This window comes from Amphiura filiformis, chromosome 3, assembly GCF_039555335.1.
Source record: "Amphiura filiformis chromosome 3, Afil_fr2py, whole genome shotgun sequence".
NCBI lineage: Eukaryota > Metazoa > Echinodermata > Ophiuroidea > Amphilepidida > Amphiuridae > Amphiura > Amphiura filiformis.
In genome coordinates, this window is record NC_092630.1 from 81,603,133 (window position 1) to 81,623,039 (window position 19,907).

The 19,907-nt window shown below is 35.8% G+C and overlaps 2 protein-coding genes across 2 annotated transcripts; both read left to right on the top strand.

Moving 5' to 3' along the window:
* Positions 1-7,614: 7,614 nt before the first annotated feature.
* LOC140147537 (monocarboxylate transporter 3-like) lies at positions 7,615-9,606 on the top strand. Its single transcript, XM_072169319.1, has 2 exons — positions 7,615-7,672; positions 8,726-9,606. The coding sequence occupies exons 1-2, from the start codon at positions 7,615-7,617 to the stop codon at positions 9,604-9,606; spliced, it is 939 nt and encodes a 312-aa protein (XP_072025420.1).
* Positions 9,607-14,010: 4,404 nt separating this feature from the next.
* On the top strand, positions 14,011-17,205 carry LOC140147538 (monocarboxylate transporter 3-like). The gene is made up of 3 exons (XM_072169320.1): positions 14,011-14,017; positions 15,067-15,963; positions 17,066-17,205. The coding sequence occupies exons 1-3, from the start codon at positions 14,011-14,013 to the stop codon at positions 17,200-17,202; spliced, it is 1,041 nt and encodes a 346-aa protein (XP_072025421.1). The 3' UTR covers positions 17,203-17,205.
* Positions 17,206-19,907: the final 2,702 nt, after the last annotated feature.

Genomic DNA, 19,907 nt, shown 5'->3' on the forward strand with positions numbered 1-19,907 from the left:
TCATGAAAACGTTTTTAAAACGTTATTGAAAATATTTTGGGCAAACATTTTTCGCAAAATATTTTTCAACCCAAAATAACATTCTGTTTAGAATGTTTTGTATCAAGTTTTCAAGAATGTTTTTGGAATGTTATTAAAACGTTTTTATACCCTTTATATAACCCGACATTTAAACGTTTTCTGTAAAACATTTTGTTTGCTGAGCAGTAGATTATCAAAAAATGTTTTTTAAGGTTATGAAAACGTTTGATACTCTTAATATACCCTTTCTATATCCCGACATTTAAACGTTTTCCGACAACCTTTTATAACCTTTTGCGAATGATGCCGAAAACGTTTTGTGTTTGCTGGGTACTGTGTGACCTTATAATAGATTATAGGGACATGTGTGCATTTTTCATTTTCATGATTAACATTTTTAAACATAATACCACTTGATATCAGTAAACCAGCTGTGTACTTTCATCGAGTTGTAAAAACGGAAATTCAATTAAATGTATTGATATTTAATTGAAAACCTACCCTTCTAAGTAAATCCAAACATTTTTGTCTGATTGTTAAATTTTACAAAGATTGCAATTTCATGAAATTGTAGGCAGCTGCGTGCATTTTATGTAAATTTGCAGAGTTTGTGTTCGTTTTTGCATTCTGTTTAACATTTTTTAAATATTGGGAGCCTGGTGTGTACTTTCATCGAGTTGAAAGATGCTTCAAAAATGACAAGTTAATTAAACGAATTTACATTTACCCTTTCTAAATAATACAAAGTTAATTTATTTTCTAATTAACATTTCGCAAAACAATAGTGAACCAATTTTAACAAGTGGATTGACATTTTAAATGAAATCCTAACAAGAAACAACAAGTTGTCCTTACGAAGTTACGATGATCATATTATGCCAACATTTGGAAAAAAACAAATACCTCATTATGATATCACATGATGTTCAAAATGTAACCTGACCTAGCTAGTTTTCCCAATAACATATAATAGAGGTTATCCACTTCACTCTACTGGTTCCCGTAATATTCCTCATTCAAACTAATTCAATGCACGACCTCGGAGTTACCTGCATGACTTTGGCGGGCTATTTTGAAACAGTCATGGTTGCACATGCAGGTACTTCTTTAGAATGTCCTAAACAAGGTATAGCAGTCGTTGATAGGATATGCAGCTTATAGCCTCTATAGAAACTACAAACAATGTAGTATTAAATTTGCTACCATCCATTATGAAAGAGTTATTTTAGCGTGCGAATAAATTATATTTTGTTATGAGACACACATCTGAGTTAAGGCAAGACACTTGTCAATAAGAATGTATTAATTGGGTTTTCATCCATAGATAACATGTTTTGATAATAAGCGGATGGAAAAGGTTGCTGATAAAAAGATATTGTTGATCATTATGGGAGTTAATAATTTTTACGAGGTGACCAATAGAATGCAAACTGGTATTACCATCCTCTACTAAAACAATGCTTACTGCCCCCAGCATACTTTCCTGCCGCTTGCCGCAGCGGCAAGCGGCAGGGCGTTTCAACCAATGACAAGCCTTGATTGTGTCCGTTTGTCTGTAATGCGCGTGCGCCACGCCGCTCAGCGGCAAGCGGCAGGGTAGTATGAAACCAGCTTTAGGTCGTCAATGGACTATGAACATCTACTATAAGCTACTAGTACTTTAGTTGTCTTGAACTGATAAAACACCACAGGTGAACACAATTGTGTGTTAGATACAAATTTGATGAGGGTAAACACATTGAATTTGCCTTTCGCATAATTCACAGTTGAGACTTTCATCCGTGGGAATATTCCAAGTCCCAAATAAATTTCCAGTAAATGAGATTATAACAATTAACTTTGGATGAATTCACCCGTTGAGGCTTGAATGGAACCGTTAAGTTTTAAAAGGACTGAAGCAATTAACAGGACCAGATCTAATTGAAAGGACTGAAGTTCACTGACTCTTGAGAGTATAATGGGGGGTCGGGGTCACGTAAGTGTCTCAATTCCTTCTGCTTCCAGGAGTGCTGTAATCATGACCTGTTTTGAATCCCTTTTTCAAACCCATCTCTCAAAAAGGAAATGTCTTAGTACCCACTCACCTTTGTCTTTGATCATTCATCTGCACAATAGGCAAAGGATTATCCAACATACATCAAGAAAAATGCTTTAAATTCAAATTGAAAAGGCGAGAATAATGAAATCTTCTTGGATCAGTAAATCAGCTCTAAAATCATTAAATAGGCCTTTTTGCCATTTTTATTTGTCGACCTCTTGGTACTTAAACATTCATATCTTTTCCCAGAAATGTCGTAGAGTCTGGCTATTACATTTAAGCATAAAACTCTTGATTTATATTGATTTGTGTGCAACTGATAGATGTTCACATCTGTATCTGATCTTTTCAGTCACCACACTCCCTCTGTTTGTTAGCTTCCCAAGTAGACTACTGACTTTGCCTTGCGGTTAAGATTTTTAACACGGGACTCTATGGAGAGTTAGGCCAATTTCTGTAATGCATCTTTAAATGGATCTGCCTTGTGATTGGTCGCCCATATCTCGCTATGGTTTAAATCTTCCGGGCCCGCGCTATTACCATTAACTACACCGTACACAACTATCTTTGGTATTTGCGGCGCTTTTGTGTTGACGCGAAAGTTAATCTCTCATCAAACATCTAGCGCGTCTTGTACTATACCATGCTTAGTACTTGTGGTTAATGGACTGATAAAATAAACAAGTATGCTTGACAGTGTGTTTTAGAGAGCAAAGTCCGGGGCAAAGTTCTGCTTAAAATTCAAAGTCCATGGTCGGATTTCCGTGGTTCGCTATCAATAAACTGGTAGATTCCAAAATCAGAATTGTTCAGTATTAAAGTGAGCCATTATAATTATGCCAGATAATGTTGCATTCAATTACTTTTATTGTCACTAATCATCTGATATTCTTAATTCTTTATGACCATTTTACTATTTAATACTTTAATTTTAATAAACATCAGTATAATTTTGAGTTCAACGAAATGGGTTCATCATGACTAATAATAACATTTTTTTTTCATAGAATGGACTTTGGATGCCCAAATAGTTTACTTTGAATGGCCCGTTAGTTCAAAGTACGCAATACCGATTAATCTGTTGCAGGATTGAACCAGGACGTATGAAATATTACTCTTAATATTTCAATCGATTGAGAAAGAAACCTGGATATGATAACTGAGTAACTGAGTTACCATGTATAACAAGGCAACGATGAGTAATCATAATACTACTCCATCTGTGGATGGGGGTTGGGGATGGCTGGTTGTGTTTGGAGCCCACTGTTCACGAGCTCTCAGCATTTCCCTATTTTATTCATGTGGCCCTTTCATCGTTGAATGGTTGGAATATTTTGACCAAAGTGTTGCTGCTACGACGTGGATATTTTCTTTCGCTGCTCTTGTAATGGCATTAGTGTGTAAGTGCAAATTGTTTCTTAAATTAATATAACATTAACGAAACGTTTAGAGATTTTTCATTGAAAACGACGTGTGTGACCCACAAAATCCGGAACATACTTTTCAGTATTATTAGTTATGCAGTGGGGTAATCTACCCAAATATACAATAACCTGGGCTTCTTCCAATACCCACGGGCAGAACAAAAATAAATCACCATAACATCCACTAATTTTAGGCAAAAATGTTAAATCTTAGCTATTCCGTAGATTCCACTTTGCCACATATCTAAGAGCTTTTAAGTTCCCAATAGATTTTCATTATCTAAGTCAACATATTATTGAAAAATAACACTTTGATGTTTTTCAAAAGTTATATACTTTGAAAACTTGTTTGTTTTATTGTTGTTAATGAGTTATGTACGTTTTTACAAAAGTGTTGTTGTTTCAGTCCTCTTTAAAACATAACTCAAGGACCACAGGACTTACAAAGGTATATCTGTGATATATGAATTCTTTTATGCACTTGCTGTGAAATGATCAATGCAATTTTGCCAAAGTTCACTACCATTCGCAAGATACTATGAACTACCAAATGGCAACAGTATAAAATAGTTGCTAATTTTTAAGGGCTCTGGTATGAGCGTTTCGACTGTATTTTTTGTGGGATATGAGAACACATCAGACATATCGAATTGAATTCTGAATACGAGGAATGTAATAATTTAGATTTCTTTCGCGATATAATCAGTGGACTTCGGGTATATATATAAATGCGCATATATAAATGCGCACGTGACATCTACAAGTCACCATACCGTGTTCAACGATGTAAGGTACCCGGATGTGCACAAATTCCACACGCAAAAGTATAGGCGAAAATGACAGGTTACAAGGAAAATTGGCTTTGGCAAAATAGTGGCATTGATTGCAAAGGGCAAAATAATTTAACCCGAAACATAAACTCTTTATTTGGATTTTCCATTACGGAAAAAAAACATTATGACGGAAAAGCTAGATATAGCTGATTTAAAAAGTTATATTTCATTATTTCCGTGCTAAATGGGCGTGGCAATTGGCCATATTGATGACGAAATGTGATTCTTACTGGCATTAAGGTCAGAACTGGGTAGCTGCCGATGATGTTATTTGATAATGTTTGCACGTAGGGAACTTAGGGGCTGTCATTTTCTTCGGAAGGAAGGGGTCATGGATTTATTTATTTGGGAGTCAAGATAAGTATCTCCCCCCGTAGTGCCGCCAATGAACATAACTCTGACCCTAATTTTAACTCTAATTATAACGTAAATTGAGGAAACTATAACTTTAGCCCTTTTCGGCATAATGACCCTCTCAAACTAATAGGCTAGATGTCCCCGCCCGACCTCCTCAACTCTTAACTTACTCATTCGCTCGCAAATGGACAAAAAAAACAAATTCAAAATGTGTTTTTAAGCACCTTTTTGTGTCCCCCATGCTAAATCGGTAATCTGTACACCCTTTGTCACCCTTTGACGTACAATTTAGAGTATAAACACGTAGATGACTGTACATGATCTAATCATCCCGGCTGGAAGATGTAGAGGAAGACTCGTATACTATACATCACGCTCATACGTTATATGACAATTTGACGTACAATCACGTATGTGATGCATGGTTTGAGGTTTATTCAGCTAGTAAGTTAGATCCGTCATACAGTAGGGTCGGTCGGTCGGTTGGTATTTTTTTAAACAAATTTTAAATAACCCAAAAAATCACAAAAATCTGTAAATAAATTTCAATTTGAGAAAATTTAAAAAAAAAATTGTTCTGAAATTTCCGAAATTTGGGGTCGCATTCATTTGTACAGGAAACATTTGTTTCCCAATTTGTTCAAAATAGAACAGGGTTTTCGTTTTTCGTCGCATAAATAAATAAATAAATAAATAAATAAATAAATAAATAAATAAATAAATAAATAAATAAATAAATAAATAAATAAAAATAAATAAATAAACATTTGGTATGTTTGTACATGGGGGTGCTGTGCAATAATCATGATCCTTTGATATCCATGATTTATCCTTGCAAATTTATAGCATCGAACCTCCAGCCAATGTTCCTTGCCAGTGCTAGCCACGAAACAAGGTCACAACTGTAGCCACTCCTTCAATGATCGCCATTTCAGTGATTGACAGTGATGTAATGCAAATATGGCGCTGGCCATCTGGTCACGTGCGCATTTATAAAAGCGCATTTATATATACAACCGAAGTCTACTGATAATACAAATTTTATGACATTTTTTTTTTAATTTTGATATTTAACATTCCTCGTAGAAAACTTTCTAAATCTAATGATATGTACTTAAAGTGTATGAAGCTGGGATGAAAAGCCGATGATCAATTGAAAATTTGACCTTTCATATTGAAGATATACATTTTCTTCCCAAAAAAAGGTCTAATTTTGTTTAGTGTTATAGGGAAAAAAATCCATATCTTCAATATGAAAGGTCAACAATTTTTTTTGAAGAAAAAGATAAAGCAATCGCTTGACGTGATTGGGGATGCAAATCAGAAATGCATAAACATAGCGAGTAAAAAATGCTGCAAATGATGTAGACAGTATAAACTATCCAACGTACCAATATTTTTCTCCCTGTAATATCTATAATAAATTACTGAGTTTGGCGAATTGGTAAGGCTAAAAACTTTACGGTTTACATTATTTCGGAAAGCGGACTTTTGCGATGTGAAGAACAAGGTCGTGCACACTTCAGTAAAACGTCGAACTTTGTTTCTGTTCACATCAAGGGTGTCAAATTAAGTTAATTAGTTTCAAAAGCACTGAAAGCTCCCTGCGAGCTAAGCACCGAGTAAACACTGAGTAAACAGTCACAATGCACTACAATACAGTCATGCTGTTTAACATGAACACTCGCAAATCCTATGTCTGGTCTGATATTGGGTCACTCATACCATTACACAAGAGAAACTCACTTGAGTAATTAACATGTATTGTTTATTCAACTAATTTGAAAACATTATCATGTCAGTGTTCAAAGGGTAACTGCTTTTTATGGAGAACCTATTGTCAACAGTAAAGTGTTTGTTTCTTGAATTAGGTCAAGTGTTTGATGCTTTTGTGTTGAAGGACCATTGAAAGACTATCAAATTTCACTATTTTGAAACCTCCAAAATCATCCAAATTGATCATGGTTGCCAAACTGCAAATTGGTTGCCCAAATTTGAAGATTTTTCCAGCGACTTTTGACAATTTCCTGTCCCATAGAGACAGATGGTTAAGAAAGAATGGGTACAAAATTCTTAGCAATGCAGGTACAAGTCTGGTAAGACTAAGCATTTAGATGTCTTGAAGGCCTTCATTTATCCAACAAAGGGACTGTGCAATAATTAATTATGAACCCTGCTCAGACCATGGGAGAGGGTTTGTCTGATATTGTGTCACTCATACAGGAGTACCGAACTCATAGGTAATCGGTGTCTGTGTAGAATATTTTGGCCCATGTTGAAAGTAAGTGTTCTACAAAAATTTATTTTGATTATTCTGAGACTGCACTTCAAATTGCGCTGCACCAGGTGAAATTACACCATAACTTTTCAAAATGGGGTGTAAAAAAAATGAACTCAAACACTGTAATTGCACCTGACCATTACACCTGACCAGCACATTAAAAATAATACAAAATATGAGTACCGCAAAAGACAGTGACTGCAAAAGACAGCGACCGTGAAAGACGGGTGACCACTAGTTTTATTAGTTTTAGACAATAATTTATACGTCTTTTTACAGCTTTCAAGAACCGATTCTCATCCAAAAAAATTGCTTCCCCAAGACCATAATTATTTTCTTGAGATGATAATCACTTCCCAAGACCTTCCAATACGTTGAAAATAAAAAGCGACAGCTTCTGCCTCTTGGTGCTTTATTGCGTTTACCGTATATCCGGGCAGAAGATAGACTAAATTACACACCAATTTACAAAACCATTGAAGTTTTCAAATAACGTATTATACTATCATGAAAATATTCCTTGGGGCAAAGCAAAGTAACCTGGATATGTTGCTTATTTATTTTCTAGCACTATTTGTAGGCAGCGCTACCGTGAAACTAGGAATACGTCCTGTCGTCATCTTAGGTGGTGCGTTTCTGTTCTCTGGCTTCTTTTTCAGCATGTTTGCACAACGGCAACGAATTGAACATCTATTTATTTCTATGGGAGTCATGATTGGTGAGCACTACAGAAAATGTAATTGCATTTTATTGCATTAACACGTACAGTACTCATATATATAGAAAGATTTAAACTCTTGATCTCAATACAAATATATTATATTTACCTCCGTAATTTTCAGCTGTTGCTACTACAGCCTTCGTCATCGGAATGACTCAACTTCGTCTGAGGTTTCCAAACATATCCACATAGAGTCACCGGGCCATCACGTCGACCTGGACAAAGTCCAAATCTTGGATAGGGAACCCCGCTGGTTTGAGCGAGGAGTCAAGGAGGCCATTCACATCAGGGCCAACCGACCATCTCTGAACTAAGACGCAGGACGTTACAAGTTACCAAAGGTCTATGACCCGGTCATTACGTCACACTTCCAGAGTACACGATCGGGTCATTCCGCTGACGGAAGGCTGTAAAGCAACAGCCGAAAATTACGGAGGTAAATATATTTGTTTTGAGCTCAAGAGTTTAAATCTTTCTATATATGGATTACCAATACAGATGATCTTTCATGCTAACGTACAGTACTCATTGAATATCGATGCCAATATTGTCATACAAATCGTATCAATTATTGCAATTGCAATTATGCGATAGTGGTACCGTAATATCTCGAGAATAAACTAATAGTACTTCTGCTTAAAGCGATTGGGAAGATAGGGACCGTATTTATCCAGTTTTAGCCATTTAACTAAAATCTACAGTGTATTTCTTAATATTAGGCAAATCATTTATTCGTAAAGGAAATCCGTTAAGGCCAATAATATATCCCAAGAAAAACCACGGCGCATGCACGCGGGGTAGAAATGGAAGTCCTTATATCTAGCCTTGGGATTTCCATTATAGAACCCATGTCATTCCTCTTGGGTGTCAGCTTTATTTGTCTAGCTTAGTAGTTGTGTGAAAACACTGCTAGGTCATGTAGTTTTGGCGTATTCCCGAAATTTAAGGGATTTTCCTATGTTTACGGCATTATTTGTTTCTCTACTATGGTTATCTATTATCCTTTCTTTGTCTCCTTCATTTTTTCATATATTCATTCTAAATCCACAGGTACTGGTATGGGATTAGTTAATGCTCCATCCGTACTGATTGTTGGCATCTACTTCAAGAGGAAATTAAACTTAGCACACGGTCTTGTCATGATTGGGTCGTGCACCGGTCAACTCATCTTTGTAACTTTATTTGCGTATCTAAATACGACGTACGGATGGCGCGGGACTCTGCTGATTATGGCAGCTCTCAGCGCTAATGTAATGGTATGTGGTGCCGTTTTTCGTCCTTTGAAGAAAACCCGAACAAAAACTTGCACAAATTATAGTGATTATGCAGAGGTGGAATTAGCAGAGGCACCTCTATACGAAAAGAATGCATCTCTTGAAGAAAGTGATGCACCAGACTATATAGATTTTCATGACAACGAGATTTCAAAAAGGTCTTTTGATGCCCTGAAACATCTCGGCACAGACTCTGCTATATGTATTTGCATGAAAAGTCCCGTGTTAACACTCTACCAGATCTGCACTTTTTTCATTGGCGCTGCTGTATTTATCCCTCTTGCACATCTCGTAAACAAAGCTGTAATAAGTGGAACAAGCAAAGAAAATGCTGCAATGCTTGCGACCATTCTAGGAGCAGGTAATATACTAAGTAGAGGCGGTTATGGATGGTTTGTTGACAATGGATACATCTCAGCACATACACTGTTCTTGATAGCCACTCTTTTCTGTGCTGTGGAAACAATGACGTTCGTGTTAACCGATATTTACAGTATTTTATCAGTGTTGTGTTTTTTATATGGCATCCATTTTGGTATTTTGGCAGTATTGTCATTTTTCATACCAAGAATATTGGTAACTCAGGAACAAGTCCCACCAGTAATTGGATTGACATTTTTGTCCATTCCATGGGCAATGTTACAGGGTCTGTTTTAGCAGGTAAGATTATGAGCTTTTCTCATGGCAAGCGGTAGATCCGAGACAAAACAAAACACATACATCCTACACCCACACCATCACCATCAAGTCAATGTCAACATTCCGCACACCATGGTCGGTTACTACAAGAGTATTGAATGTATTTTGCCAAGACTTTGATTATGGTGTTAAACATACATCCTTTATTTAATCACAGAGAAACTGACCATGTCATAATGTAATAATATTAAATTAAGATGGGGAGCAAAGAAAATTTTGACTTAAATATATATTTATATGTTTTAAATATGACAATTCAGTGTTTGTTTGTTTGTTTATTTCTTCTTTATACTGGGTCCATATTCAGGGGAAAATTTAAGTATTCCCCTGTTCTTCCATATGGCCCAGTTATTACATCTAAAAATACAAATAAATAATTACAAAACACTTAGAATAATTTACTATATTAACTTAAATTACATGAATTACCAAAATTAATTGGGTACAACAATAATATTAAAAGATTGCATTAATTAGACTACATTTTCAAATACATTGACAAAATTAATATTATTATTATTTCTTATTGCACTATGAGAATTTAAATTTTAAAATGATAAAACATTATGCCAGCATAATAATTTAAAATCAGGATTTCAAAATACAACAAACTACATTCAAATAATCAAAGGAAATGGATAAAAACTTAGTGGCTACAGAATGTAGGATAGAACACAATAATCAAACAGCAAAAAATTTAAACAAAAGAAATTTGGCAAAAGTTGATCCTGTAACAATCATTGCAATGCCTATTATTTAAAAATACCCCATACAATATCAGAGTAATCAATTCTTGGCAATAAAAGGGAATTGTGTAAAATGGTAAGACTTTCCTGAGACAGATACTTTCTTATTCTGTAGAACAACCCAATATGTTTCACCACAGATTTAATAACATTATCAACATGAACATTCCAGGATAGGGTTTGATCAAAATGTAAGCCAAGGTATTTAAAAGAGGGCACTGTTTCAATTTGATCATCTCTAATATATACATTGAGAGGGGCAGCTTTATTTAGTTTAAAATGAGACCCAAAAAGCATGGATTTTGTTTTTGAGTGTTTACTGCGAGAGCAAATCAATAAACTATGCATCTATCCCAATGCATACACCCATATACATCTACTTTGTACAGGCTATCATAGTATCGTGTCTTTGCGTCGTCTTGTTTCATTGGATATAGAGCTTTAAAAAAATCTAATAGCAAAACTTTCAAAACTGATCATGAACAGTTTATTCATAATACAAAGGGGACAAAGGTCAATTTGGAATGGCAACTTGAATTTTGGGTATATATGGTCATTTGTCAGTATGCCTAAGTCCACCTTCTCACAGAATAGACTTTGGATGCCCAAATAGTTAACATTGAATGGCCCGTTAGTGCAAAGTACGCATTACAGATTAATCTGATACATGATTGAACCAGGACGTATGAAATATTACTCTTAATATTTCAATCGATTGAGAAAGAAACCTGGAAATGATATTATAAAACTGAGCTACAAAATATAACAAGGCAACGATGAGTAATCATAATACTACTCCATCTGTGGATGGGGGTTGGGGATGGCTGATTGTGTTTGGAGCCCACTGTTCACGAGCCCTCAGCATTTCCCTATTTTATTCATGTGGCCCTTTCATTGTTGAATGGTTGGAATATTTTGACCAAAGTGTTGCTGCTACGACGTGGATATTTTCTTTCGCTGCTCTTGTAATGGCATTAGTGTGTAAGTGCAAATTGTTTCTTAAATTAATATAATATTAACGAAAAGTGTAGAGAGTTTTCATTGAAAGCGACGTGTGTGACCCACAAAATCCGGAATTAGTATTATTGGTTATGCAGTGGGGTAATCTACCCAAATATACAATAATCTGGGCTTCTTCCAATACCCACGGGCAGAACAAAAATAAATCACCATAACATCCACTAATTTTAGGCAAAAATGTTAAATCTTAGCTATTCCCTAGATTCCACTTTGCCACATATCGATTTCTAAGCGCTTTTAAGGTCCCAACAGATTTTCATTATCTAAATCAATATATTATTGAAAAATAACACTTTGATGTTTTTCAAAAGTTCATTCTACAAATCATATACTTTGAAAACTTGTTTGTTTTATTGTTGTTAATGAGTTATGTACGTTTTTACAAAAGTGTTGTTGTTTCAGTCCTCTCTAAAACATAACTCAAGGACCACAGGACTTACAAAGGTATATCTGTGATATATGAATTCTTTTATGCACTTGCTGTGAAATGATCAATGCAATTTTGCCAAAGTTCACTACCATTCGCAAGATACTATGAACTACCAAATGGCAACAGTATAAAATAGTTGCTAATTTTTAAGGGCTCTGGTATGAGCGTTTCGACTGTATTTTTTGTGGGATATGAGAGCACATCAAACATATCGAATTGAATTCTGAATACGAGGAATGTAATAATTTAGATTTCTTTCGCGATACAATACAACTTTTATGACATTTTTTTTAAAATTTTTGATATTTAACATTCCTCGTAGAAAACTTTCTAAATCTAATGATATGTACTTAAAGTGTATGAAGCTGGGATGAAAAGCCGATGATCAATTGAAAAATTTGACCTTTCATATTGAAGATATACATTTTCTTCCCAAAAAAAGGTCTAATTTTTTTTGGTGTTATAGGGAAAAAAATCCATATCTTCAATATGAAAGGTCAACAATTTTTTTTGAAGAAAAAGAAAAAGCAATCGCTTGACGTGATTGGGGATGCAAATCAGAAATGCATAAACATAGCGAGTAAAAAATGCTGCAAATGATGTAGACAGTATAAACTATCCAACGTACCAATATTTTTCTCCCTGTAATATCTATAATAAATTACTGAGTTTGGCGAATTGGTAAGGCTAAAAACTTTACGGTTTACATTGTTTCGGAAAGCGGACTTTTGCGATGTAAAGAACAAGGTCGTGCACACTTCACTAAAACGTCGAACTTTGTTTCTGTTCACATCAAGGGTGTCAAATTAAGTTAATTAGTTTCAAAAGCACTGAAAGCTCCCTGCGAGCTAAGCACCGAGTAAACACTGAGTAAACAGTCACAATGCACTACAATACAGTCATGCTGTTTAAAATGAACACTCGCAAATCCTATGTCTGGTCTGATATTGGGTCACTCATACCATTACACAAGAGAAACTCACTTGAGTAATTAACATGTATTGTTTATTCAACTAATGTGAAAACATTATCATGTCAGTGTTCAAAGGGTAACTGCTTTTTATGGAGAACCTATTGTCAACAGTAAAGTGTTTGTTTCTTGAATTAGGTCAAGTGTTTGATGCTTTTGTGTTGAAGGACCATTGAAAGACTATCAAATTTCACTATTTTGAAACCTCCAAAATCATCCAAATTGATCATGGTTGCCAAACTGCAAATTGGTTGCTCAAATGGGTGATTTTTGAAGATTTTTCCAGCGACTTTTGACAATTGACTGTCCCATAGAGACAGATGGTTAAGAAAGAATGGGTAAAAAATTCTTAGCAATGCAGGTACAAGTCTGGTAAGACGAAGCATTTGGATGTCTTGAAGGCCTTCATTTATTCAACAAAGGGACTATGCAATAATTAATTATGAACCCTGCTCAGACCATGGGAGAGGGTTTGTCTGATATTGTGTCACTCATACAGGAGTACCGAACTCACAGGTAATCGGTGTCGGTGTAGAATATTTTGGCCCATGTTGAAAGTAAGTGTTCTACAAAAATTTATTTTGATTATTCTGAGACTGCACTTCAAATTGCGCTGCACCAGGTGAAATTACACCATAACTTTTAATATATTTTAAAATAATACAAAATATGAGTACCGCAAAAGACAGTGACTGCAAAAGACAGCGACCGTGAAAGACGGGTGACCACTAGTTTTATTAGTTTTAGACAATACTTTATACGCCTTTTTACAGCTTTCAAGAACCGATTCTCATCCCAAAAAATTGCTTCCCCAAGACCATAATTTTCTTGAGATGATAATCACTTCCCAAGACCTTCCAATACGTTGAAAATAATAAGCGACAGCTTCTGCCTCTTGGTGCTTTATTGCGTTTACCGTATATCCGGGCAGAAGATAGACTAAATTGCACACCAATTTACAAAACCATTGAAGTTTTAAAATAACGTATTATACTATCATGAAAATATTCCTTGGGGCAAAGCAAAGTAACCTGGATATGTTGCTTATTTATTTTCTAGCACTATTTGTAGGCAGCGCTACCGTGAAACTAGGAATACGTCCTGTCGTCATCTTAGGTGGTGCGTTTCTGTTCTCTGGCTTCTTTTTCAGCATGTTTGCACAACGAATTGAACATCTATTTATTTCTATGGGAGTCATGATTGGTGAGTACTACAGAAAATGTAATTGCATTTTATTGCATTAACACGTACAGTACTCGTATATATAGAAAGATTTAAACTCTTGATCTCAATACAAATAAATTATATTTACCTCCGTAATTTTCAGCTGTTGCTACTACAGCCTTCGTCATCGGAATGACTCAACTTCGTCTGAGGTTTCCAAACATATCCACATAGAGTCACCGGGCCATCACGTCGACCTGGACAAAGTCCAAATCTTGGATAGGGAACCCCGCTGGTTTGAGCGAGGAGTCAAGGAGGCCATTCATATCAGGGCCAACCGACCATCTCTGAACAAAGACGCAGGACGTTACAAGTTACCAAAGGTCTATGACCCGGTCATTACGTCACACTTCAAGAGTACACGATCGGGTCATTCCGCTGACGGAAGGCTGTAGTAGCAACAGCCGAAAATTACGGAGGTAAATATATTTGTATTGAGCGCAAGAGTTTAAATCTTTCTATATATGGATTACCAATACAGATGAACTTTCATGCTAACGTACAGTACTCATTGAATATCGATGCCAATATTGTCATACAATCGTATCAATTATTGCAATTGCAATTATGCGATAGTGGTACCGTAATATCTCGAGAATAAACTAATAGTACTTCTGCTTAAAGCGATTGGGAAGATAGGGACCGTATTTATCCAGTTTTAGCCATTTAACAAAAAATCTACAGTGTATTTCTTAATATTAGGCAAATCATTTATTCTTAAAGGAAATCAGGCCAATAATATATCCCAAGAAAAACCACGGCGCATGCACGCGGGGTAGAAATGGAAATCCTTATATCATACCTTGGGATTTCCATTATAGAACCCATGTCATTCCTCTTGCGTGTCAGCTTTATTTGTCTAGCTTAGTAGTTGTGTGAAAACACTGCTAGGTCATGTAGTTATGGCGTATTCCCGAAATTTAAGGGATTTTCCTATGTTTACGGCATTATTTGTTTCTCTACTATGGTTATCTATTATCCTTTCTTTGTCTCCTTCGTTTTTTCATATATTCATTCTAAATCCACAGGTACTGGTATGGGATTAGTTAATGTTCCATCCTTACTGATTGTTGGCATCTACTTCAAGAGGAAATTGAACTTGGCACACGGTCTTGTCATGATTGGGTCGTGCACCGGTCAACTCATCTTTGTAACTTTATTTGCCTATCTAAATACGACGTACGGGTGGCGCGGGACTCTGCTGATTTTGGCAGGTCTCAGCGCTAATGTAATGGTATGTGGCGCCGTTTTTCGTCCTTTGAAGAAACCCCCTTCAAGAACTTGGACCAATTATAGTGATAATGCAGAAGTTGAATTAGGAGCGGCAGGTCCATACGGAAAGAAGCCCAATAATGTATCTCTTGAAGAAAGTGATGTACCAGACTACAAAGATTTTCATGACAATGAGAAAATCTCAAAAAGGTCTTTTGATGCCCTGAAACATCTCGGCACAGTCTCTGCTATAAATATTTGCATAACAATTCCCATGTTAGCACTCTACCAGATCTGCACTTTTTTGGTTGGCGCTGCTATATTTATCCCTCTGGTACATCTCGTAAACAAAGCCGTAATAAGCGGAACAAGCAAAGAAAATGCTGCAATGCTTGCGACCATTATAGGAGCAGGTAATATACTAAGTAGAGGCGGTTATGGATGGTTTGTTGACAATGGATACATCTCAGCACATACACTGTTCTTGATAGCCACTCTTTTCTGTGCTGTGGAAACAATGACGTTCGTGTTGACCGATATTTACAGTATTTTAGCAGTGTTGTGTTTTTTATATGGCATCCATTTTGGTATTTTGGCAGCATTGTCATTTATCATACCAAGATTGTTGGTAACTCAGGAACAAGTGCCACCAGTAATTGGATTGACATATTTTGTCCATTCCATGGGCAACGTTACAGGGTCTGTTTTAGCAGGTAAGAGCAAGTGGCAGATACGAGACAAATAAAAACTTTAAAAAAAGAAAGAAAAAAACATGCACCCCCCCCCCTTCACACCCCTTACTATTATGTATAATAGATAATCTTAAACCATAGCCAACATTGTCTGTCTCACGTGTCCTGTCCGGTCTTTGTCTGTACATAATTATGTCCTGATACGTATTTTGATTTTGTTTCGTCCTGAATGTTTAACTTTTATTGTAAAGGGTGGCCAAAAATGGTCGAGCTCTGCTCTGTTTGGTCTCCTACCATATGATTTTGCTTTACTTTGTAATAATTATTTAAAGGTGAAATAAACTGAAACTGAAACCCCTACACAGACACACACACAAGTCAAGATGATCATTCTTCACACCATGTTCTGTTATTAAAACAATAACCGCAGTATTGAATGCATTTTGCCAACACATCCTTTGAGCGTTTAGTTTATGTTGGACTTCTCCGTAGTTCACGTGCCCATCGTGCATACTAGCTATTATATACAATTATATACATAAAAATATAGACACAGATATTAATACATTTCACAACACAGTATATCTGTGTCTATATTTTTAAAATAGCTCTACCATTTATTGGTATCGAGCACTGTATAGCTGTCTGTGATACTTTTACTTCTCAATTATATACATATATATTTATACTGATTTGTGCACAATTGGTACATTTTCACATCTGATATTTTCAATGACCATATTCCCTCTGTTTGCTATATAGAAAAATGCAACTTTCTTGGCCGGAAATGTCCAAAATGGCTTTATTTCTCAGTAAAAATGGGAAAGGCATCAACGAAAACCTGCTCGCTTGATTTCTCACTAAGCAGTCAAGTTATAAACTTTAAAACAAGAGAATTGATCCGGTAGTTTTTGGATTATACCAACAAGTCTTTATAGGCGGACTGACATCGTTTGGACCCTGTATTCCGGGCCTGTATTACATAAGAAAATGAAAAGAATATAAGCTCTAATATATTTCACTTGTGCTTCTAATGTTTCCAGTTCTATTTACAGAACAGTAATGCAAATGCAAACTGGTATCTCGTATTCAATTTCTCGTTTTGTTTTTCCACAAACAATAGGATGGTTATATGACATCACAGGCAGCTACACATCATCTTTTGTCACCTGTGCTGGTATCTATGCACTGGCAGCAATCTTCTTCTTGCCCATCTATTGCTTTTTGAGCAAACAGCATAATCTGGACCAGAGCAATTGAAACATTTCGTTGGAGTAGCAAAATTAAAATATTGAACATTTAACTTTTCATTATCGTCAGTCCACCAAAGCTAAGGAATTGAAAATGTCATCATATTTCTTGCAGTTTATAGAGGTGCTGCTATTATTTCAACTGGTTTAATGAGTTGCATTTCAGAGGCTACGTCCTATACTTAAGTTATACTGGAACTGTCTTCTTAAAGCAATAATGTGTGATTTGCATAAAGAATAGATTCCTATTTAATTGTTTGTTTTCACTGATCACATTATCGCCTTTTAAATTCGAGCCAAACAAATCAGGTACAACGAAGAAAATTGCGATTTCATTTCAGCGCCTATAATGCTTGTACTACGCTCGCCGATCGTATTATATGTAATACTGCACGGAGCATCGCGCTCGACGTGTGCACACATAAGCTGACATCCACCGGACATGTTAGCAAGCATTCGATCGGGGAACTCTGAATAAAACCGGGTCTCCCCGGTTTTAATACAAAAAGTTAAATTTTACTGTTATTAAAGCACTTCAGGCTTTGTCTTTTACGTGGTATTTTAGTACACCACTGGGCATTATAATTATGCAAAAAGTAGGAATCCGGGTAAAATTGAGGGCGTCGCTGTGACGTAAATCACACATTGTGGCTTTAACCATACTCTTATAATCAAATGAGCAGAAGGGCAAGACACTTGTCCATAAGAATGGTCTTCATCCATAGATAACATGTATTAACGGGTATCTGTGGACTCATCATTTATGCTGCAAACATTTGAGCTCTAAGAAGATGGTTAGCTTACTGATAAAAAGATCCTGTTGATCATTATGGGGATAATAATTTTCCCAAGGTGACCAATAAAATGCGAACTGGTATTACCATTCTTTAGGTCATCAATGGACTGCAAGCTGGTATTATGAACATCTATATACTAAAACAATAAATGGCTTCAGTCATCTTGAACTGAAAAACACCAGAGGTGAACACAATCATTGTGTTATATACAAATTTGATGAGTACACATATCAAGCATAATGAATTTGCCTTGCTCATAATTCACTGTTGAGACTTTCAAAAGGTGAATCCACGTTTGTCATTAGTAATTTGGTGAGCAAATTAACGACTGAATAAAGGTAGTAGTACACTTCATTTTTAATATATGTCACAAAGATCACAGATAGTTTCTGCAATTTATCTCTATCAAACTATGATGTTTAAATAGCAGAGGAACATCAAGGAGTCACCTAAGTATGGCGCAACTTTACTTTATCATAAAGTTCATTTCCGCCTCAATTATCCCTGGGAATATTCCGAGTCCCAAATAAATTGTCAGTAAATGTGTTTACCATAATTAACTTTGGATTGGGCTTATAATGAATTCAAGCATTGAGGCTTGAATGGAACCGGTAAGTTTTAGAAGGACTGAAGCAATTAAGAGGACTATATCAATTTGAAAGGACTGAATTTCACTGACTGTTGAAAGTATAAGTCATTAAAAGGTTTCGACGTAGAATATTTGACGTAACAAATCTATACATTATTTAATCTATTCCCATTCTATTTCCAGTAATGTTTAAGTTCTGACGAATGTTTGATGACGTAAAATCAATAATATGTTACGTAGATTATCTGGTAGAAATATGTTATCGATTTTATGTCGTCAAACATTTGTTAGAACTTTTAAAACATTACTAGAAATAGAATGGGAATGGATTAAATAACGTAGATATATTACATCGAATATGCTACATCCACTAAACGTCTGTAGTGTCCTTTAACCGCTGAGTTCAAATAATTGAACCATTCAGATCAAGAAGTTGACCCGATATGAGTATAAAAGGACTAACCTGTTAAATAGAGATATGATTGGGTACTGAAATCAGCAACTGCCCTAAATAATTTTAAAGTTGAGCACAATCAGTCCTTCTAAAACTTACCGTTCAGATACTGCGAGAGCAATATATTATGCATCTATCCCCGATGTATTCACCCATACATCTATTTTCTAAAGGCTATCATAGTATCGTGTCATGTCGTCTTGTTTATTAGATAAATAAAGAGCTATACAGAAAGAGCTATAATAGCAAACTTTCAGAACTGATAATGAACAATCATTCACAATACAAAGGGGGACATAGATCAATCTGGAATGGCAACATAAAGTATGGTCATACATGGTCATTAATCAGTATACCTAAGTCCACCTTCTCATAGAATAGACTTTGGATGCCCAAATAGTATACCTTGAATGGTCAGTTCGTGCTAAGTACAAGTACACAATACCGATTAATCTGATGCATGATTGAACCAGGACGTATGAAATATTACTCTTAATATTTCAATCGATTGAGAAAGAAACCTGGATATGATATTAAACTGAGCTACAAATTATAACAAGGCAACGATGAGTAATCATAAGACTACTCCGTCTCTGGATGGAGGTTGGGGATGGCTGGTTGTGTTTGGAGCCCACTGTTCACGGGCCCTCAGTATTTCCCTATTTTATTCATGTGGCCCTTTCATCGTTGAATGGTTGGAATATTTTGACCAAAGTGTTGCTGCTACGACGTGGGTATTTTCTTTCGCTGCTCTTGTAGTGGCATTAGTGTGTAAGTTCAATTGTTTCTTAAACTTATAATATTTATAACGAAAAGTTCAGAGATTTTTCACTGAAAACAACGCGTGTGTGCCGCTCCCATACACAGGAAACATA